This window comes from Dipodomys ordii, unplaced genomic scaffold (genome assembly GCF_000151885.1).
Source record: "Dipodomys ordii isolate 6190 unplaced genomic scaffold, Dord_2.0 Scaffold24, whole genome shotgun sequence".
NCBI lineage: Eukaryota > Metazoa > Chordata > Mammalia > Rodentia > Heteromyidae > Dipodomys > Dipodomys ordii.
In genome coordinates this window covers 15714143-15729498 of record NW_012267240.1, presented here as the reverse complement: position 1 = coordinate 15729498, position 15356 = coordinate 15714143, and the positions used below count along the sequence as shown (strand labels likewise).

The 15356-nt window shown below is 44.2% G+C and overlaps 1 protein-coding gene across 1 annotated transcript in view; it reads right to left on the bottom strand.

The window, feature by feature from the left end:
- Window positions 1-1740: 1740 nt before the first annotated feature.
- Window positions 1741-15356, bottom strand: part of Nmt2 (N-myristoyltransferase 2) — a 56719-nt gene continuing 43103 nt past the window's right edge. Inside the window, exons 5-13 of the mRNA XM_013014604.1 lie at window positions 14045-14163; window positions 13827-13918; window positions 13596-13712; window positions 10347-10517; window positions 9035-9143; window positions 6493-6663; window positions 4995-5162; window positions 2786-2923; window positions 1741-2671 (exon numbers count right to left, since the gene is read on the bottom strand). Of these exons, the coding sequence (XP_012870058.1) occupies window positions 2651-2671; window positions 2786-2923; window positions 4995-5162; window positions 6493-6663; window positions 9035-9143; window positions 10347-10517; window positions 13596-13712; window positions 13827-13918; window positions 14045-14163 (1106 nt within the window). The 3' untranslated portion in view covers window positions 1741-2650. The remainder of the gene's footprint in view (window positions 2672-2785; window positions 2924-4994; window positions 5163-6492; window positions 6664-9034; window positions 9144-10346; window positions 10518-13595; window positions 13713-13826; window positions 13919-14044; window positions 14164-15356) is intronic.

Here is a 15356-nt window from a genome sequence, read left to right as displayed (position 1 = left end):
AACAATGCTAGATAAGAAATGTGCTCATTACCTTGCCCATGTAATTGTAACCCCTCTGTACAGTATTTTCACAATAAAAAACATTTTAAAAAATGAAGAAGAACATGAACTTTTAGCACTGGGAGTTCACAGAAAATCTCTAAATGAGGTTTGTTCAGGACAAAATTGCTCACTGGCGGTACTTGAAAACCTAATTTGTGTTAAGATTTTATGTCATAATTGTGAGTGTAATTCCTAAGTAGAGCTTAGGAATTAGTTAATTACTACAGAGTAAGTAAAAATCTTGCAATTTAATGGTCCCATCTCCAAAAGTAATGTTACAATGATCTGGTAGTTTTGTTTCCTGAAGCCTTTCTCCTATTAAGGATGGTAGAAGCCCAGTGTCAGTGTCATACTATCCACCTGAAATCCCCAGCAACCTAGGAAGCTGAAGCAGGAGGAGGATCGTAAGACCAGTCTGGGCTGCAAAGTGAGATTCAAAGTCCAAAACAGCAATTGGACCTGAGCTACCAGAAATGGGGTCTTGGATGGTTTTTAGAACAGCTGTGCCTCATTGTGGACCCAGGTGCCCCCTCTAGGGGTGGGACAGGACACCGCAGCTTGGACTTCAGGGATAATGAACTCTGTGTGAAAGGGCCATAGGGTCTGCTACAACTTTTTTTGGGTGCAGGTCCTAGGGTTTGAACTTGAGCTGGTGCTGTCTCTGAACCGCGATTCTCACTCAGATCTCAGCCTCCTGAGGAGCTAAGACTTCAGGAGACTACAGGTATGAGCCACTGGCATCCAGCTTGCCGCAAAGTAACTTGTCTTTGTAGAGTAAAGCAGCTACAAGTAATAATAGCAAGGCCATCTTCCAATAGCACTTACTCATGGATACCGAAATCTAAACTTGGTATAATTATGTGTCACAAAATAATGTCTTTCATTTTTTTTACTACTGCCAATCACTGGGGGGTGGGGGAGGAGGGAATACCAAAAACTCACAGCTGGGCACTGGTAGCTCAGGCCTGTGATCCTAGCTACTTAGGAGCCTGAGATCTGAGGATTGTGGTTTGAAGCCAGCCTGAGTAGCAAAGTCCTAAAGTGGAGTTGTGGTTCAAGTGGCAGAGTACTAGCTTGGAGCACAAAAGCAAAGGAACAAGCCGGTGAGATCTGAATGAGGATTGTGGTTCAAAGCCAGCCCAGGTGGAAAAGTCTGTGAGACTCTTATGTCCAATAAACCACTCAGAAAATCAGAAGTGATACTGTGGCTCAAGTGGTCGAGCACTAGCCTTACGCTGAAGAGCTGAGGGACAGTGCCCAGGCCCAGAGGTCAAGCCCTACAACTGACCAAAAAAAAAGCTAAGGAACACCACCCAAGCCCTGAGTTCAATGCCCAGGAATAGCACAAAAAAGCAAAACAACAAAAATCACCCAGCTGGTGGGCTGTCCAACAGCAAGTGACAGGCTGTATTTAGTCTGTGGGCCATGAAAAGACTTGTGGGCACAGTGTGGTATAAAATAGGATTGTTGGGTTTGATTACGTATACATGAGGGATTTCCCATCATGCTTAAGGTCCTGGCTCTGGACAGGAAGTGCAGAGGCACTGGTGCAGGACAGGCATTTGGGTCTACATTGTGCTATCTGACGCCTTTAGCATCTGCATTTCCCCTTCAGTCACCGGCATATACGCATGTAGACGGTCATTGTGAAACTTTTTTTCTTTTTCCAAATTCTAGGTAAAAACAACATCCGTAACAAAATCATGAACACTTATTTACAAGTGAGACACTTTCCATTACCACATCAGTTTTCACGGTAATGTGGGGAGTATGTGCAACTCTGCATAAGTAATAAGAACGTTCAAAACTGCCATTGTCCCGACAGCACTAATAAATGCCACCGGGTGTTGATTTTGAACGTTAGAGCTTTTATTTCCTTTGCTCACATATCCTTGATGTTGCCAAGAAGGAACTGGAGATTGCCAATGGCAGCAAAAGCCTGGTCCGTCACAGGTACGTGGTCTCTCAGAAAACACATTTAAGATTGGTTCTAAACTCTTGCTTCTGAAACCATCCACCGGCCTGCTGAAGGTCAAAGCTGTGCGCTTCTCCATTTGGCCATTTTACTTATGGAGTCCTGAGTGTGCCTGTCCCCTGGGACACTGTCACAAGGCTTCATGCTTCTCCATCCAGGCCATCCCAGGGGCACTGTGGAAGGCAAGAACTCCCGAAATGGATCCTTTATTCTTCTGTTCTGTTTCCATACGTGTCTCACCACCGAACAAGAAAGGCCGCTGTGTATCTCCACGCAGCTGCAGACTTCCATCACAAGCTGCTGGGACTTGGCTCCGTCCACAGAAGAGGTCCCATTCGTCAAGAGTGGGAAATACCCTACTTCCTCAGAAAAGCTGGAAGCCTGAAAACTAGAGGACATTCATTCTCTCAACCCTTTGTCCCTCGGCAGGTAAACAGCCAAGAAAGGATAATATCCCCCCACATTCTAGCTAGATAGATGGCCACGTGAGGCTTTCTCCGGTTAGGGTTGTTGTTGACTATATGACTTCACTGAACTTGTGCTTTATTTCTCTTTGGAATGGCAGTTCCAGGAATCATTAAATAGAGTATTAACAAGGGAGGATGTCAGTGTCCTAGAAATGACTGTATCCATCTACTGGAGGACAAGGCCAACCTGGAGGAAGGAGGCAATGGAACAGTAAGACCAAACATGACCAAAGTTCCCTCCCAGTGTAGAGCACTGGCCAGGGAATTCGGTGCGCATAAACCCTCAGCCGGCTACTCTCACCTTTTCAGAATCCGTTCCTGGACACCTCCAGTTGTACAAATAATACTGTAAATTTCCATCTCCAATACCAAACTTGAGTTTTTCCAAGAAGGTCTTATTCTCCATCAAATCTAGGGCATTGAAGACATCGAATCCTTTCTGCCAATTTAAAAGGGATTTAATACATCAAAGGACTGTTTTCTACTTTGTGTATTTAGTACCACATAATTCCTCTACTAGTAGCTCAAGTATGCATTTGCCATAGTTCGATGTCTGCAGGATAAAGTACAGGTCAGGAACTAAGTACAAAACTGTGTGAACACTAGTGTTCAATCTGACGGAGTCAGCAAGATATTTCAGAAATGCTGAAGCAAGAAATGGAGTCTGACAGCTGGCTACCAGGCACTGATAAAAGAGCACTTCCGTTTCAGATGTCTGTCTGCGCAGTTCCTTCTCCAGGATCGTTCACTACTGACCTTTCTGAGTCCTGACTCAGCTGAAGCAATTTCCCCAGGAAACAGAGCTGTAACAGCATGTTTTTCTTGGGCTGATCCCGAAAAATCAATTGAAATTTTTCATAGTAAAAATTTAATTTCTTTAAAACTACTAGGTAAGCTGGGCACTGGTGGCTCATGTATAATCCTAGCTACTTAGGAGGCTGAGATTTGAGGATCACAGTTCAAAGCCAGCCTGTGCAGAAAAGTCCCTGTGAGACTCTTATCTCCAATTAACCACTCAAAAGTTGGAAATGGCACTGTGGTTCAAAGTGGTAGAGGGCTAGCCTTGAACACAAAGTGGCTCAGCAACAGTGCCCAGGCCCTGAGTTCAAGCCCCACAACTGACAAAAAAAAAAATTAGGTAAGACAGGTGCCAGTGTCTCATGCCTATCATCCTAAACTACTCATGGCTGGGAGCTGAGGATTGAAGTTCAAAGCCTGCTTGGGCAGACAATTTCAAGAGACTCTTATCACCAATTAACCAGCAAAAGCCAGAAGTAGGTGTGGCTCAAGTGCCAGCCATGGGGGTGGGGGTGGGTGGGACTATGCAAGAGAGTAAGCATAGGTGTACACACACACACACACACACACACACACACACACACACACAGTAAGTAAAAGTCTTAGATAATCCTCAAAATATATAGAAGCACCTAGGTTTTTATTTCTCAAGGTTTTGACCTTAAATAACTTATTATTGATCATTTTGGGGAGGTTGCTGAAAAAGAGCAATCTGGAGATAATGCTGATTTGGGCTTCCAAAAAGTAATAGATTTGGCCAGAAGTGGGTGGCTCACGTCCATAATCCAGCTATTTAGGGGGCTGAGATCTGAGGATCATGGTTCAAAGGCAGCCCAGGCAGGAAAGTGTGTGAGATTCTTATTTTCAAATAACCAGAAATGATACTGTGGCTCAAGTGGCAGAGTGCTAGCCGTGGGCAAAAAAGCTCAGGGACAGTGCCCAGGCTCTGAGGTTCAAGCACCAGGACTTGCACAACAACCACAACAAAAACCCAAAAGCACTACATTTGTAAAACCTGTTTTCAGGGCTGGGAAGGTGGCTCAGTGGTAGAGCGCTTGCCTTGCATGCATGAGGCCCTGGGTTCGATTCCTCAGCGCCACATAAGCAAAAAGAAAAAAGCCCGAAGTGGCGCTGTGGCTCAAGTGGTAGAGCACTAGCCTTGAGGTGAAGAGCTGAGGGACAGTGCCCAGGCCCAGAGTTCAGGCCCCATAACCGGACCCCCCAAAAAAACAAAACAAAAAACAAAACAAAAAAACACCTGTTTTCAGTGATCAAATTCCAGACAAGTAAAAGGAAATCATTTTGATAATCCAGTTCCAGTTTTAAATGAATAATTATCATCAAAACCTATGCTTGTCAGCTGACTCAAAACTTTTTTAAAGGAAAGCATCCATTTGCAGCAAAATTTAACAGCTATCCTAACTTACAGACTGAAGGAACAGAAAAATAATAGGGTAAGTTTACATTATGAATTTGATTCCATACAGTGACTGCTTACTTGAACCCCAAACTTACAGTGACAGTCCTTTAACTCTGCCTTTCTGAGAAGAAAGGAGGAACTGGAAATGTTTTTTTGTCTATTTCCTAGTTTATCCTGTACTAACACGAATGCTTGCTAAAACTTCCAAGGAAAGAAATGGAAACAACAGGCACTAAAGTTTTGAAGAAAGAACATGGGTAGGAAGCTCGAGACACAGAGGCCTCCCACTCACCAGCTTAGCAATGACCAGCGCGTCACTCATGAGGTCCAACAGGGGCGTCTCGGTGTGGATGTTGTAGAAGGAGTAGGCGGCCTTGAGGCTCTTGTGGGAGGGGTGGTGCATGATGGTGGAGGGGAGTGTGTAGAAACTCAGGAAGTCTGTCAGTCTCCCGCTGGGGCTCTGGGGGCACAGATGACGTCAGGTAAGTACTTGCTTGGAACCAGCTGAGGAGCTCAGTGAGCTCTAATGTGTACGGTAACACTCTTCCCCATAAAAAGCAACAAGCCAAGATTTCCTTTTCTGTAGCCCAGTGTGAGCCTCAGATGTTGTGTTGGGCTAAAGCCAAGAGAACAAAGTTGCATAGACCTTTAAGGGAAGTCCCAGTCAGTGATTTGCATGAAGTTCCTAGAAAGCACAATTGCCCTGACAACAAGAATTTCTCATGTTGACTCATGCGTCAACTGTCTATGGAACAGTGACCACAGACGCATAGCCATGCACACCTGCTATCCTAGCTACTTGGGAGGCTGAGAATAGGGAGGATAGTGGTTCAAGGCCTTCTGGGCCAAAAAAGCTCACATGCTTCCCACTATCCCATAGCTGGATGTGGTGGAACATGCCCAAATGGTTCCTATTAAGTCAGACACTAATGAGATTTGCAAACATGCACGATTATTTTCACTAATTTTATTGTGAATCAGTGAGAAACACTAATTCATTTTGCAAATAAAATATATTCCTTAAGAAACATTCAATGGATTTTGGCTATCACTCTGTCATTTTTTTCACACAAAGCAATAAAAATCTAAATTAAAAAAGATAACTAAGCTGCCTATATATACAACCAGAAGAAAAAAGAAAAAGAAAAACCCTTCGGCATCCTCAAGAATTCTTTGGATGCTGAGATTAGAAAGGGGAAGAGCATCAGTATGTAAACCTTTGTTCATAAATGCATCCACACTTAGCTGTGGCTCAAGTAGTGAGTGCTAGCCTTGAGCACAAAGGCTCAGAGACAGCCCAGGCCCTTAGTTCAAGCCCCAAGATGGACATCACACACACACACACACACACGGAGGCCAGTCTTGGCCGGACACACACACACACACACACACACACACACACACACACGGAGGCCAGTCTTGGCCGGACATGTACCACACACACACACACACGGACACACACACACACACACACGGAGGCCAGTCTTGGCCGGACACACACACACACACACACACACGGAGGCCAGTCTTGGCCGGACACACACACACACACACACACACGGAGGCCAGTCTTGGCCGGACATGTACCTCCCCCCCACACACACACGGAGGCCAGTCTTGGCCGGACATGTACCCCTGTCATTCCAGAGCTCAGGAGGCAAAAGCAGGAGATGAAGCCAAGGCAAGGGATTGTAAGCAGAAACCAGAGTCAAGGAGGAAGAGGAGGAAAAGCACCCTCCGGTCATTCCGGAATATGAGCTTCATCACGCCAGTTATTACCCTAGCTTTACCTCCACTACAAACGTGTCGATGATGTGCTCCTGGGGCAGGAACCAGTGGGCCACTTCCTCCTCATCCATCACCGGAGCCAGATGAAACTGCTTCAGGTAACGGTTGATCAATCCCTGAACCGCTTTGATATCTTTTGGTTCCATTGGCCTCAAACCTGAAGTCTTGGTAACCTTGTTACAAGGAAAATAAAGCAGACCCGCAAGTATAAATTCCAGGGGAGCAGAAGAACTTTGTGTCCCAAGTGGGCTCCCCAGGAAGGTAACACATACAGAAACTGTAGGACCTCGGCTCAGACCTATGCAGTTACACACCTGCCATCTAGCAAGATTGCCTGGTGACTGGACTGTGCACACATTAAAGCTGGGCAAACACCAGCTTAGACAATGTCCCCATGGGGCAGGTCGACTTCCAGAACACCAGAGTATGTGGCACGTCGTTTTACAGTCTACTTGGTGGCAGAACGATTGCAGGTGAGGAAAGCCCAAGAGACTCTTTTTTTCCAAAGCCAGAAGTAGAGCTGTGGCTCAAGTGGTAGAGCACTAGCCTTGAGCAAAAAAGCTCAAGGCCCAGGCCCTGAGTTCAGCCCCAGGCCCAACAAGAATAAAAACAACAACAGGGCTGGGAAGGTGGCTCAGTGGTAGAGTGCTTGCCTCACATGCATGAGGCCCTAGGTTCGATTCCTCAGCACCACATAAGCAAAAAGAAAAAAGCCGGAAGTGGCGCTGTGGCTCAAGTGGTAGAGCGCTAGCCTTGAGCTGAAGAGCTGAGGGACAGCGCCTAGGCCCAGAGTTCAGGCCCACGACCGGACCAAAAAAAAAAAAAAAAACAACAACAACAAAAACCCAGAAGTAGTATTGTCATGGGTCCAACTACATGGTATGAACTGTTTCAGAGCCAAGATTTCAAAGCAGAGATGTAAGCAATGATTGTTAGACTTGATGTTAAACAGTATTTAAAAACAATCACCTATACAACTAAACAAAGACCCTACCTTATGTGTCTTAGAGCAAGCACTACCTTACAGGGCTAACCTCGCCTGCACCCTGGCAGGTTAATGAGACTCCTTGTGCCTTTTTTTCATCTACTTCAAACTCCTTTACCTTTAAGGGACACTATCCTTCTCCAACTTTGTTTGGAAATACTCAACTCAAAGTTAAAAAAAAACAAAACACAAGGAAAAGTTGGGAAGCCATGTTTCCTGAGGAAACAGCATTTGAGGGAACCGGGGCTCTGGGGTGGGTGCTGGACCAGCTCTGCGGGTGAAGTATTCTCACACTACACTCACACACTACACAATCCAATTGGAAAAAAATGTAATTTAGCTCATGTCTTTAATCCCAGCTAGTGGGGAAGTGGAAAGAGAAGCCTGCCAAAAGCTAGTTAAGACCCTGGCCTCTCAAGCTGCCATGCTGTGTAGGCTGCCCTATGGAGAAGATCATGTGGTAACGAGCAAGGGAAGTTTCCAGCAGCCTGCAAGCAACTGAGGCCCTTGGCCCGCCAGCCAGTCCTGTCAACAGCCAAATGAACCTGACTGACCCAGTTAAGTCAGATGAGACCCCAGCCTGGCTGACTCCTGCCGACCCCCTCACAAGAGACACAGAAGCAGGCGCATTGGAGTGAGTAGTGGCTGGGCCCCACACCCATGGAGCCTGAAGAGAAATAAGGGCTGGGATGTCACTCAGTGGTTGAGTGCTCACCCACCATACTTAAGGTCCTGGGTTCAATCCCCAGCACAAACAAAAGAAATAAAACGTACTGTTTTATAAGCTTTTCTGTTTGTGATCGTCTGTGTTATGAGGCAAAAGATTAATAATATATCATCCAAGCCCACAATAAAACCCAGACTATACAGTACATTTAAATATTTGAGAGAGCTATCTTTGGCCAAGCATGGTGGCTCATACTTGTAATCCCAGCTACTACCCAGGAAATGGAGATAAGAGAATTACAATTTGAGGCCAGCTTGATCAATATAAATGTTAGTGAAAGATCCTATATGAAAAAAACTACAATGTGGCATGGACTTGTTTAGCAATTATGTAGAGACAGAGAGAGAAAGTGAGTGAGATGGAGAAAGAAAGAGAAAACTTTTCATTTAATCACATTCAATTACAAACCTTTTTTTTGTGTTGTGCCAGTTCTGGGGCTTGAACTCAGAGCCTGGTTGATGTTCCTGAGCGTTTCTGACCAAGGCTGGTACTCTACCACTGGAGCCCATAGCTCTACTTCTTTTTAGAGGTTAAGAGTCTCAAGGACTTTCCTACCTAGGCTGGCTTTGAACCATGATCCTCAGATCTCAGCCTCCTGAGTAACTAGGATTACAGGCGTGAGCGACCAGCTCAATCACAAACTCTTAAAAGAAAAACAAAAACCAAAAAAGCCAACTAGTATTTCTAAGCAAACCCTCCACATTCTGGGCAATCTTCTCGTCTATGTATTCCAGTCCTTGGACACACTGAGCCCACTCTAGGCTGCTGCCGAGGATTCTTTCCTGCACTGTACCCAGAGCTTCCACAGTTCCAGCCAATCGTTCTTACTTACATCAGGAAGTCTGTACAGCTTCATGGTTCGCTGCAGTGTCATATTCCTACTCAAGTGAGAAAATTTCACTTCTACTAATTTTCTGGGATTTAGGGATCGATGCCAATACCTGGAACAGACAATGAAGGCTTTAAAATCCAATTGATCTCTTAACTCTGTATCTTTCTGCTCTGTGTCAGCTGAGTTGTTCCAGAAACACTCATGCAATACATATGTTGTGCTAGGCACAGTGCTGGGCACAATGCTTTTTGCCAGCCCCCCTCCTAGATGATGAGTTTTGTTTCTAAAATGTCTTGCATCCCTAGTTGCTGTTGGATTGGTGGTTTTTTTTGGTCAGTTGTAGGGCTGGAACTCAGAGCCTGGGGGCTGCCCCTGAGCTCTTTTGCTCAAGGTGAGTGCTCTACCACTGAGCCACCTCCCCAGCTCTAGTGGTTAATTAGAGGTAAGAGTCTCACAGATTTTCCTGCCCAGGCTGGCTTTGAACCATGATCCTCAGATCTCAGCCTCCTGAGTAGCTAGGCTTATAGGTATGAGCCACTGGCACCCACTTTTGTATTTCTTATGTGTAGGGACTTGGATAAGTAATGTATAATAAAACATCGGTAATGTCTGTTCTTCCTGTTTACAAAAGTAACAATAGGTTATATTAATTTTATGTTTTTAGTTTTTATGCTGTTTATTTGAAGTTTCATCCTGTTTCAGTCCATAAAAATAAAAACTCCCTCAATATCCTAAAAATAGGAAGTCTGAATATTTTTCTCACTGGACCAATCTGTGATCTCAATTACAGTGGAAGCAGTTAGTCATGGAACCAGAGTTTATGCCTTCCTCTTACTTCTAGCAATCAAGCACATCTGGGTTTTCCACCGATCATTATCAGCCTTGGAATAGCTCAGTGTAGAAAATTAGACAGCAGATCACCATGCACACAGACCACTCAAATTGAACAGAATAATTTAATAATTATTTAAATAATTAATAATTATTTAAATAAATTATTTAAACAATTATTAAACTTAATAATTATTTAAATAATTTACATTTAAATTTATTTTAAATTAAATTTATATTTTATTAAATATAAATTTAAATTTAATTAAATTTATATTTAAATAATTTAATAATTATTAAAATCACAAACCAGGTAACTGCATGACAGTCTCTATCTCTGCCACAGGTGATGCGCATATTCCCAGAAAGCCAGCATGGTGTCTGAGTTTAGGCCAGAGGAGAGAACTCTTCTGAGCAAAATGGCAGAGGCTGGTTGAGCTGTGGAGAAGGGAGGACCTGAGTAGGGATGGGGTGTCCTCACCTGCATGTGGCCACTGGCTTCGGCAGAACCACTCCGGCAGTGTACACCGCCTGGAAGATCCCCTCCAGGTTCACTCTTCTAGTTATTTCTCGAATCAACACTGGGGCGACCCGCTTTGATCTCAACTTCTTGTGAACACAAAGGAAGTTGATTTCTACCATCCTCTTCACACTAACCAAGACATTGAAAATCCAACCAACATGAGATAGAGACATTTTAAGAAAACTAGACAATATTTTCATGAACACCTGATGAGTAAGAATGTGGAAGATATCCTTTAACACTTATACAAGAAAAATATTCTCTCATATTGACATTTCATTAATTCAGAATGAAATACCATTTGCAAACTTGATTGTAATGCAGACTCAATATCTTTGTTCTAAAATTATGACTCCGATCTTTCAAACTAAAAGAATGGATTGGGATGGGGAGAACAATGGACTGGGTAACATGGATCAGGACGTATTGTACTCATAAATTGATAGACTGAGTTGAAAACTCTTTGTAGAACTATGTAAAGATAATCAAAAACTAAAGACTTCGGTCTTTTCTAAGTTTTTGTTTTAGTAGTTAGATGAGACATGCCTCAAAATTTCTGTGTTTCTCCTGTATGTAATTATGGCCGTTATTGGGTGATACAGATCCCACATCTGGTGAGATGTCACTCAAGAACACAATACAAAATGGAAAGACTTGGAAAAAATTGTATTAAGTGAAGTAAGTCAGGCCCAAAGAAACATAGGTCCCATGGTTTTCCTTATTTGCAATAACTAGTATATGTGTGAGTCAAGCAGAAAAGCGAAGATAAGTTGATGAAAGGGAAATGAACCCTAAGATATGTATTCAAATGTTTTTTTTTCCATGCGATTGTTTGTAACATATTTATAAGATGATTTCTTTGTTGCTTTGTATGTCCCCCACCCCCGACAGTATAACCCCTGCTTTCACTGTATTTGATGTTGGTATAATTTGTGGAGGGGAAGGGAAAAAACAAATCGTTTAAATAGGGATACAGGTGGACCCATTGCAACAATGGGATGTACAAGTTGTTAGTTCGAAAATGAACTTTACAACTTAGGTGGGGGGGAGAATTGTGGAGGGGGGGGGGGGGATGGGAAGGGATGGGAAGGAAAAACAAAGGAGGAGGCTACAATGCTTGATAAGAAATTCACTCATCTTGCCCATGTAATTCTAACACCTCTGTCACCTCTGTACAGTATTTTTACAATAATAATAATAATAAAAAGAACACAATACAAATCCCAGGGGCCCTACGTGGGCCTTGGTGGACCACAGCTGGTACTTTTTGAATCTACTATAAGCCTAAAGCTACAAGGCCCAAGCCTGGCTCTGCTTCCAAGTCCCAGAGCCTTCATTCAGCATACAACACTCCTGTGATCACATGCTTTTATCAGAAAATAAACTACCTGTCAATAGTCAACAGACTTACTACACATCAATCAAATTTTTGTTATTTTTTCATAGCTGGGTGTTTGACATGTAGGATAGAGAGTCAAAGCAAAAACCAAACTGATTCATCTGAGAAAATTTTTATTCCTCTTTTTTTGGCCAGGTCCTGGGACTTGAACTCAGGGCCTGTGTGCTGTCCCTAAGGGTTTTTTTTTGCTCAAGGCTAGTGATCTACCCACTTGAGCCACAGCTTTACTTCTGTCTTTTTTGGTGTTTAATTGGAGATAAGAGTCTCACAGACTTTCCTGCTTGGCTTAGCTTCATACTTTGATCCTCAAATCTCAGCTTCCTGAGTAGCTAAGGTTTACAGGTGTGAGCCACCAGCACTCAGCTCCTTCAAAAATTTTATGTTAATTTTTTTCTACAAATAAACCCAATATGCTTATTTGACTTTGTTTATTCTGACACATACACATACTCATAAACCTGTGTATACATACATAATATGTGTATGTGTGGGATATCTGAGAGAGAGGCAGAGAAAAAAGTCAGAAGAGAAAGGGAAGGAAGGAGAGAGAGGGGGAAAAGAAAGAGGGAAGAAGGGAGGGAGGGAGGGAGGGAGGAGGAGGAAGGGAGGAAGGAAGGGAGGAAGGGAGGGAGGAGAAGGAAGACAGAGAGACAGATGTCTCTGTTCACTTCTTTTAATAGTCCAAGCTTTCCTTTAAAAAGAAAAAATCACAATTCTAACCTTAAGAGTTCTACAGGGGGGCTGGGAAGGTGGCTCAGTGGTAGAGCGCTTGCCTTGCATGCCTGAGGCCCTGGGTTCGATTCCTCAGCACCATATAAACAAAAAGAAAAAATCTGGAAGTGGCGCTGTAGCTCAAGTGGTAGAGTGCTAGCCTTGAGCTGAAGAGCTGAGGGACAGCGCCCAGGCCCAGAGTTCAGGCCCCACGACCGGACCCACCAAAAAAAAAAAAAAAAATAGTTCTACAGGGGCTGAGAAGGTAGATCAGTGGTAGAGTGCTTGCCTTGCATTCATGAGGCCCTGGGTTCCATTCCTTGGTACCACATAAGCAGAAAAAGCTGGAAGTGGTGCTGTGGCTCAAGTGATAGAGCACTAGCCTTGAGCTGAAATGCTGAGGGACAGCGCCCAGGCCCAGAGTTCAGGCTCCACAACCGACCAAAAAAAAAAAAAAAGAGTTCTAGACTCACATCAAAATTGAGCAGAGCTCCCTTCTTCTCATCCCTGTCCCCTTCCAACTATCAGCAGCTGCAGTAGCCAAGCTCAGAGAAACAAAAGGCACATGCTTTCTCTCCTATGCAGAAACTAGATCTAAAATACACTGGGACATGACAAATGATAAAAGACTCTAGGCATTCACATACAGTGAGACCAAAGAAGGATATTCTTAGGGGAGGATCACAAAGGCTCAATACCTAATGTGTATTTCATCATATAAAGTAACATTTATTGAAATGAATTTCAGAAAATGGAAGTTAGAGGTTTTTGTCTTGAGTTCGTTTATCTGTCTTTGGGAGGGTAATGGGGGCATAGAAGTGGAAGGACAAAGCGTGCACAAATGCAGTAATGGTACTCCCTGGAGACTGTGCTGAAAATGAACTGCAACTTGTGGGCAGGGGAAACTGGGAGAGTGAGGGAAGGGTGACACTGTCCAAAAAGAAAGGTACTCTTCACCTGACTTGTGGAACCGTAAACCCCTCTCTCTATCACCCTTATAACAACAATGGAAATAGTTGATTTAAAAAAAGGGCCACTCCAATCACGATTCTCAGCAAGAAACACCAGCAATACTAGCAACAAGCTTTCACACATACCTGTCGTAAATCCGGATATTGGCTGGGATGGCACTTATGAACCCTACTAGTTTCTTATTGGAAGACACTCGGACCCCACAGTGCCACTGCATCAGCCAGCCTGGGGGACGCAGAGCCCTGAAATTGAGGTGGACAAGAAAGAAAGCTGGGCATCACTGGGCGCACGAAAACCCAGGGGCAGACACAAGACCATTATCCCCAGGCCCCGGTCACAAGCAGGACAAGACATACCACAGCAGGAACTCCGGCGAATAGTCGAAACGGAACATGTTGTCATCATCCTCTACGTAATTCTCGTTTAACAACGTGTACAATTCCTTGAGCTGCAAGAGCAAAGAGAAAACAGAACAGCGCCCTGTCTGCAATGCTCAGGACCACTTCACAGGGGATGAGAGGGATGTCTGGGTGGGTGTGGGTGGGCAGCTGCTGAACCTGGGAGTTTTACTCACCACCTCGGCATTACCCAAGTCCAAAGTATCCCACATAAAGCCCTGTGGCAGCGAGTATGGCTCCTGCCGCACGTGGTCTTTGTCAGGTTCAATTGCACCATGGGAAGTTACTACTTCATCTGGGGAAGGAAAGATTAAAAAAAAAAAGTGGGAGGGGAGAATATCAAATTGCAAAGCATTCAGATAATCAGTGATGTAAACAAAAATCAGATTTAAGAAGCCAGGGTTTCATAGAATCTTCCAAAATATGCCATTAAGTTGGGTTCTGGTGTGTCCTGAAGCAGAAAAGCAAGGCACTGGTGTGAAACTCACTATTTTGCCAAAATCACAGGAGGAATCCTGGGACACCAATTCCAAGGATATAGTAAACAGAGCCCTAAGAACCTATGTATGAAATGGATATTTCTCAAGATGAGTGGCTCACACCTATTATCCTAGCTACTAAAGAGGCTGAGATGTGAGGATCACGGTTCAAAGCCAGCTGGGGCAGGAAAGTCCGTGAGACTCTTATCTCCAATAAACCACCAGAAAAACCGGCTTAAGTGGTAGAGCTCTAGAGCCTTGAGCTGAAGAGTTCAAGGACAGCACCCAGGCACAGAGTTCAAGACCCTTGACAAAAAAAGAAGGGCAGGGAAGGGAAAGGGAGGGGAGGGGAGAGGAGGGGAGGGGAGGGAAGTAAGTCAACTAAACATCTTGGGTGGGGATGGGAGGGAAAAACTAAAGAGAGCTAGGGAAAGGGTGACATTACCCAGAAAGAAATGTCCTCTTTCCCTGACTTACGGAACTGTAACCCCTCTGCACACCACCTTATAATAAGACATTAAAAAAAAAAAAAAAAAAGAAATGGAGGTTTCATGTCCCTGGAAATGGTCTCATTTTACACTGCATTTCACAAGCCTGACCCCACCCCTCCCAGCAGCAAAACTTCAAATAAATTTCCAGAGTGGCAATTTCTCTCCTATCTTTACTGCTAGTCATGTAATCTATGCCATTACAGTCTCTAGAGATTTCCAAATTCTCTTCTGTCTAGTTCTTCCTGAGAGTATCTGTCTGCTTCAGATGGAATACACTTTAGAGTGACTTGTCCCCGGTGGCCAATGCCTTGCTCCTGGCTTGCTCCCAGCAGGCCAGCCCTAGCCCAGAGCTTTCCTGGTGCCTTCCTTCTGCTCAAGTGGTAGAGTGCCAGCAAGGGCAAGACCCTGAGTTCAAACCCTAGTACCGATCAAAAAGAACAACACACACACACACACACACACACACACACACACACACACACACACACACGGGCAAGACCCTGAGTTCAAACCCTAGT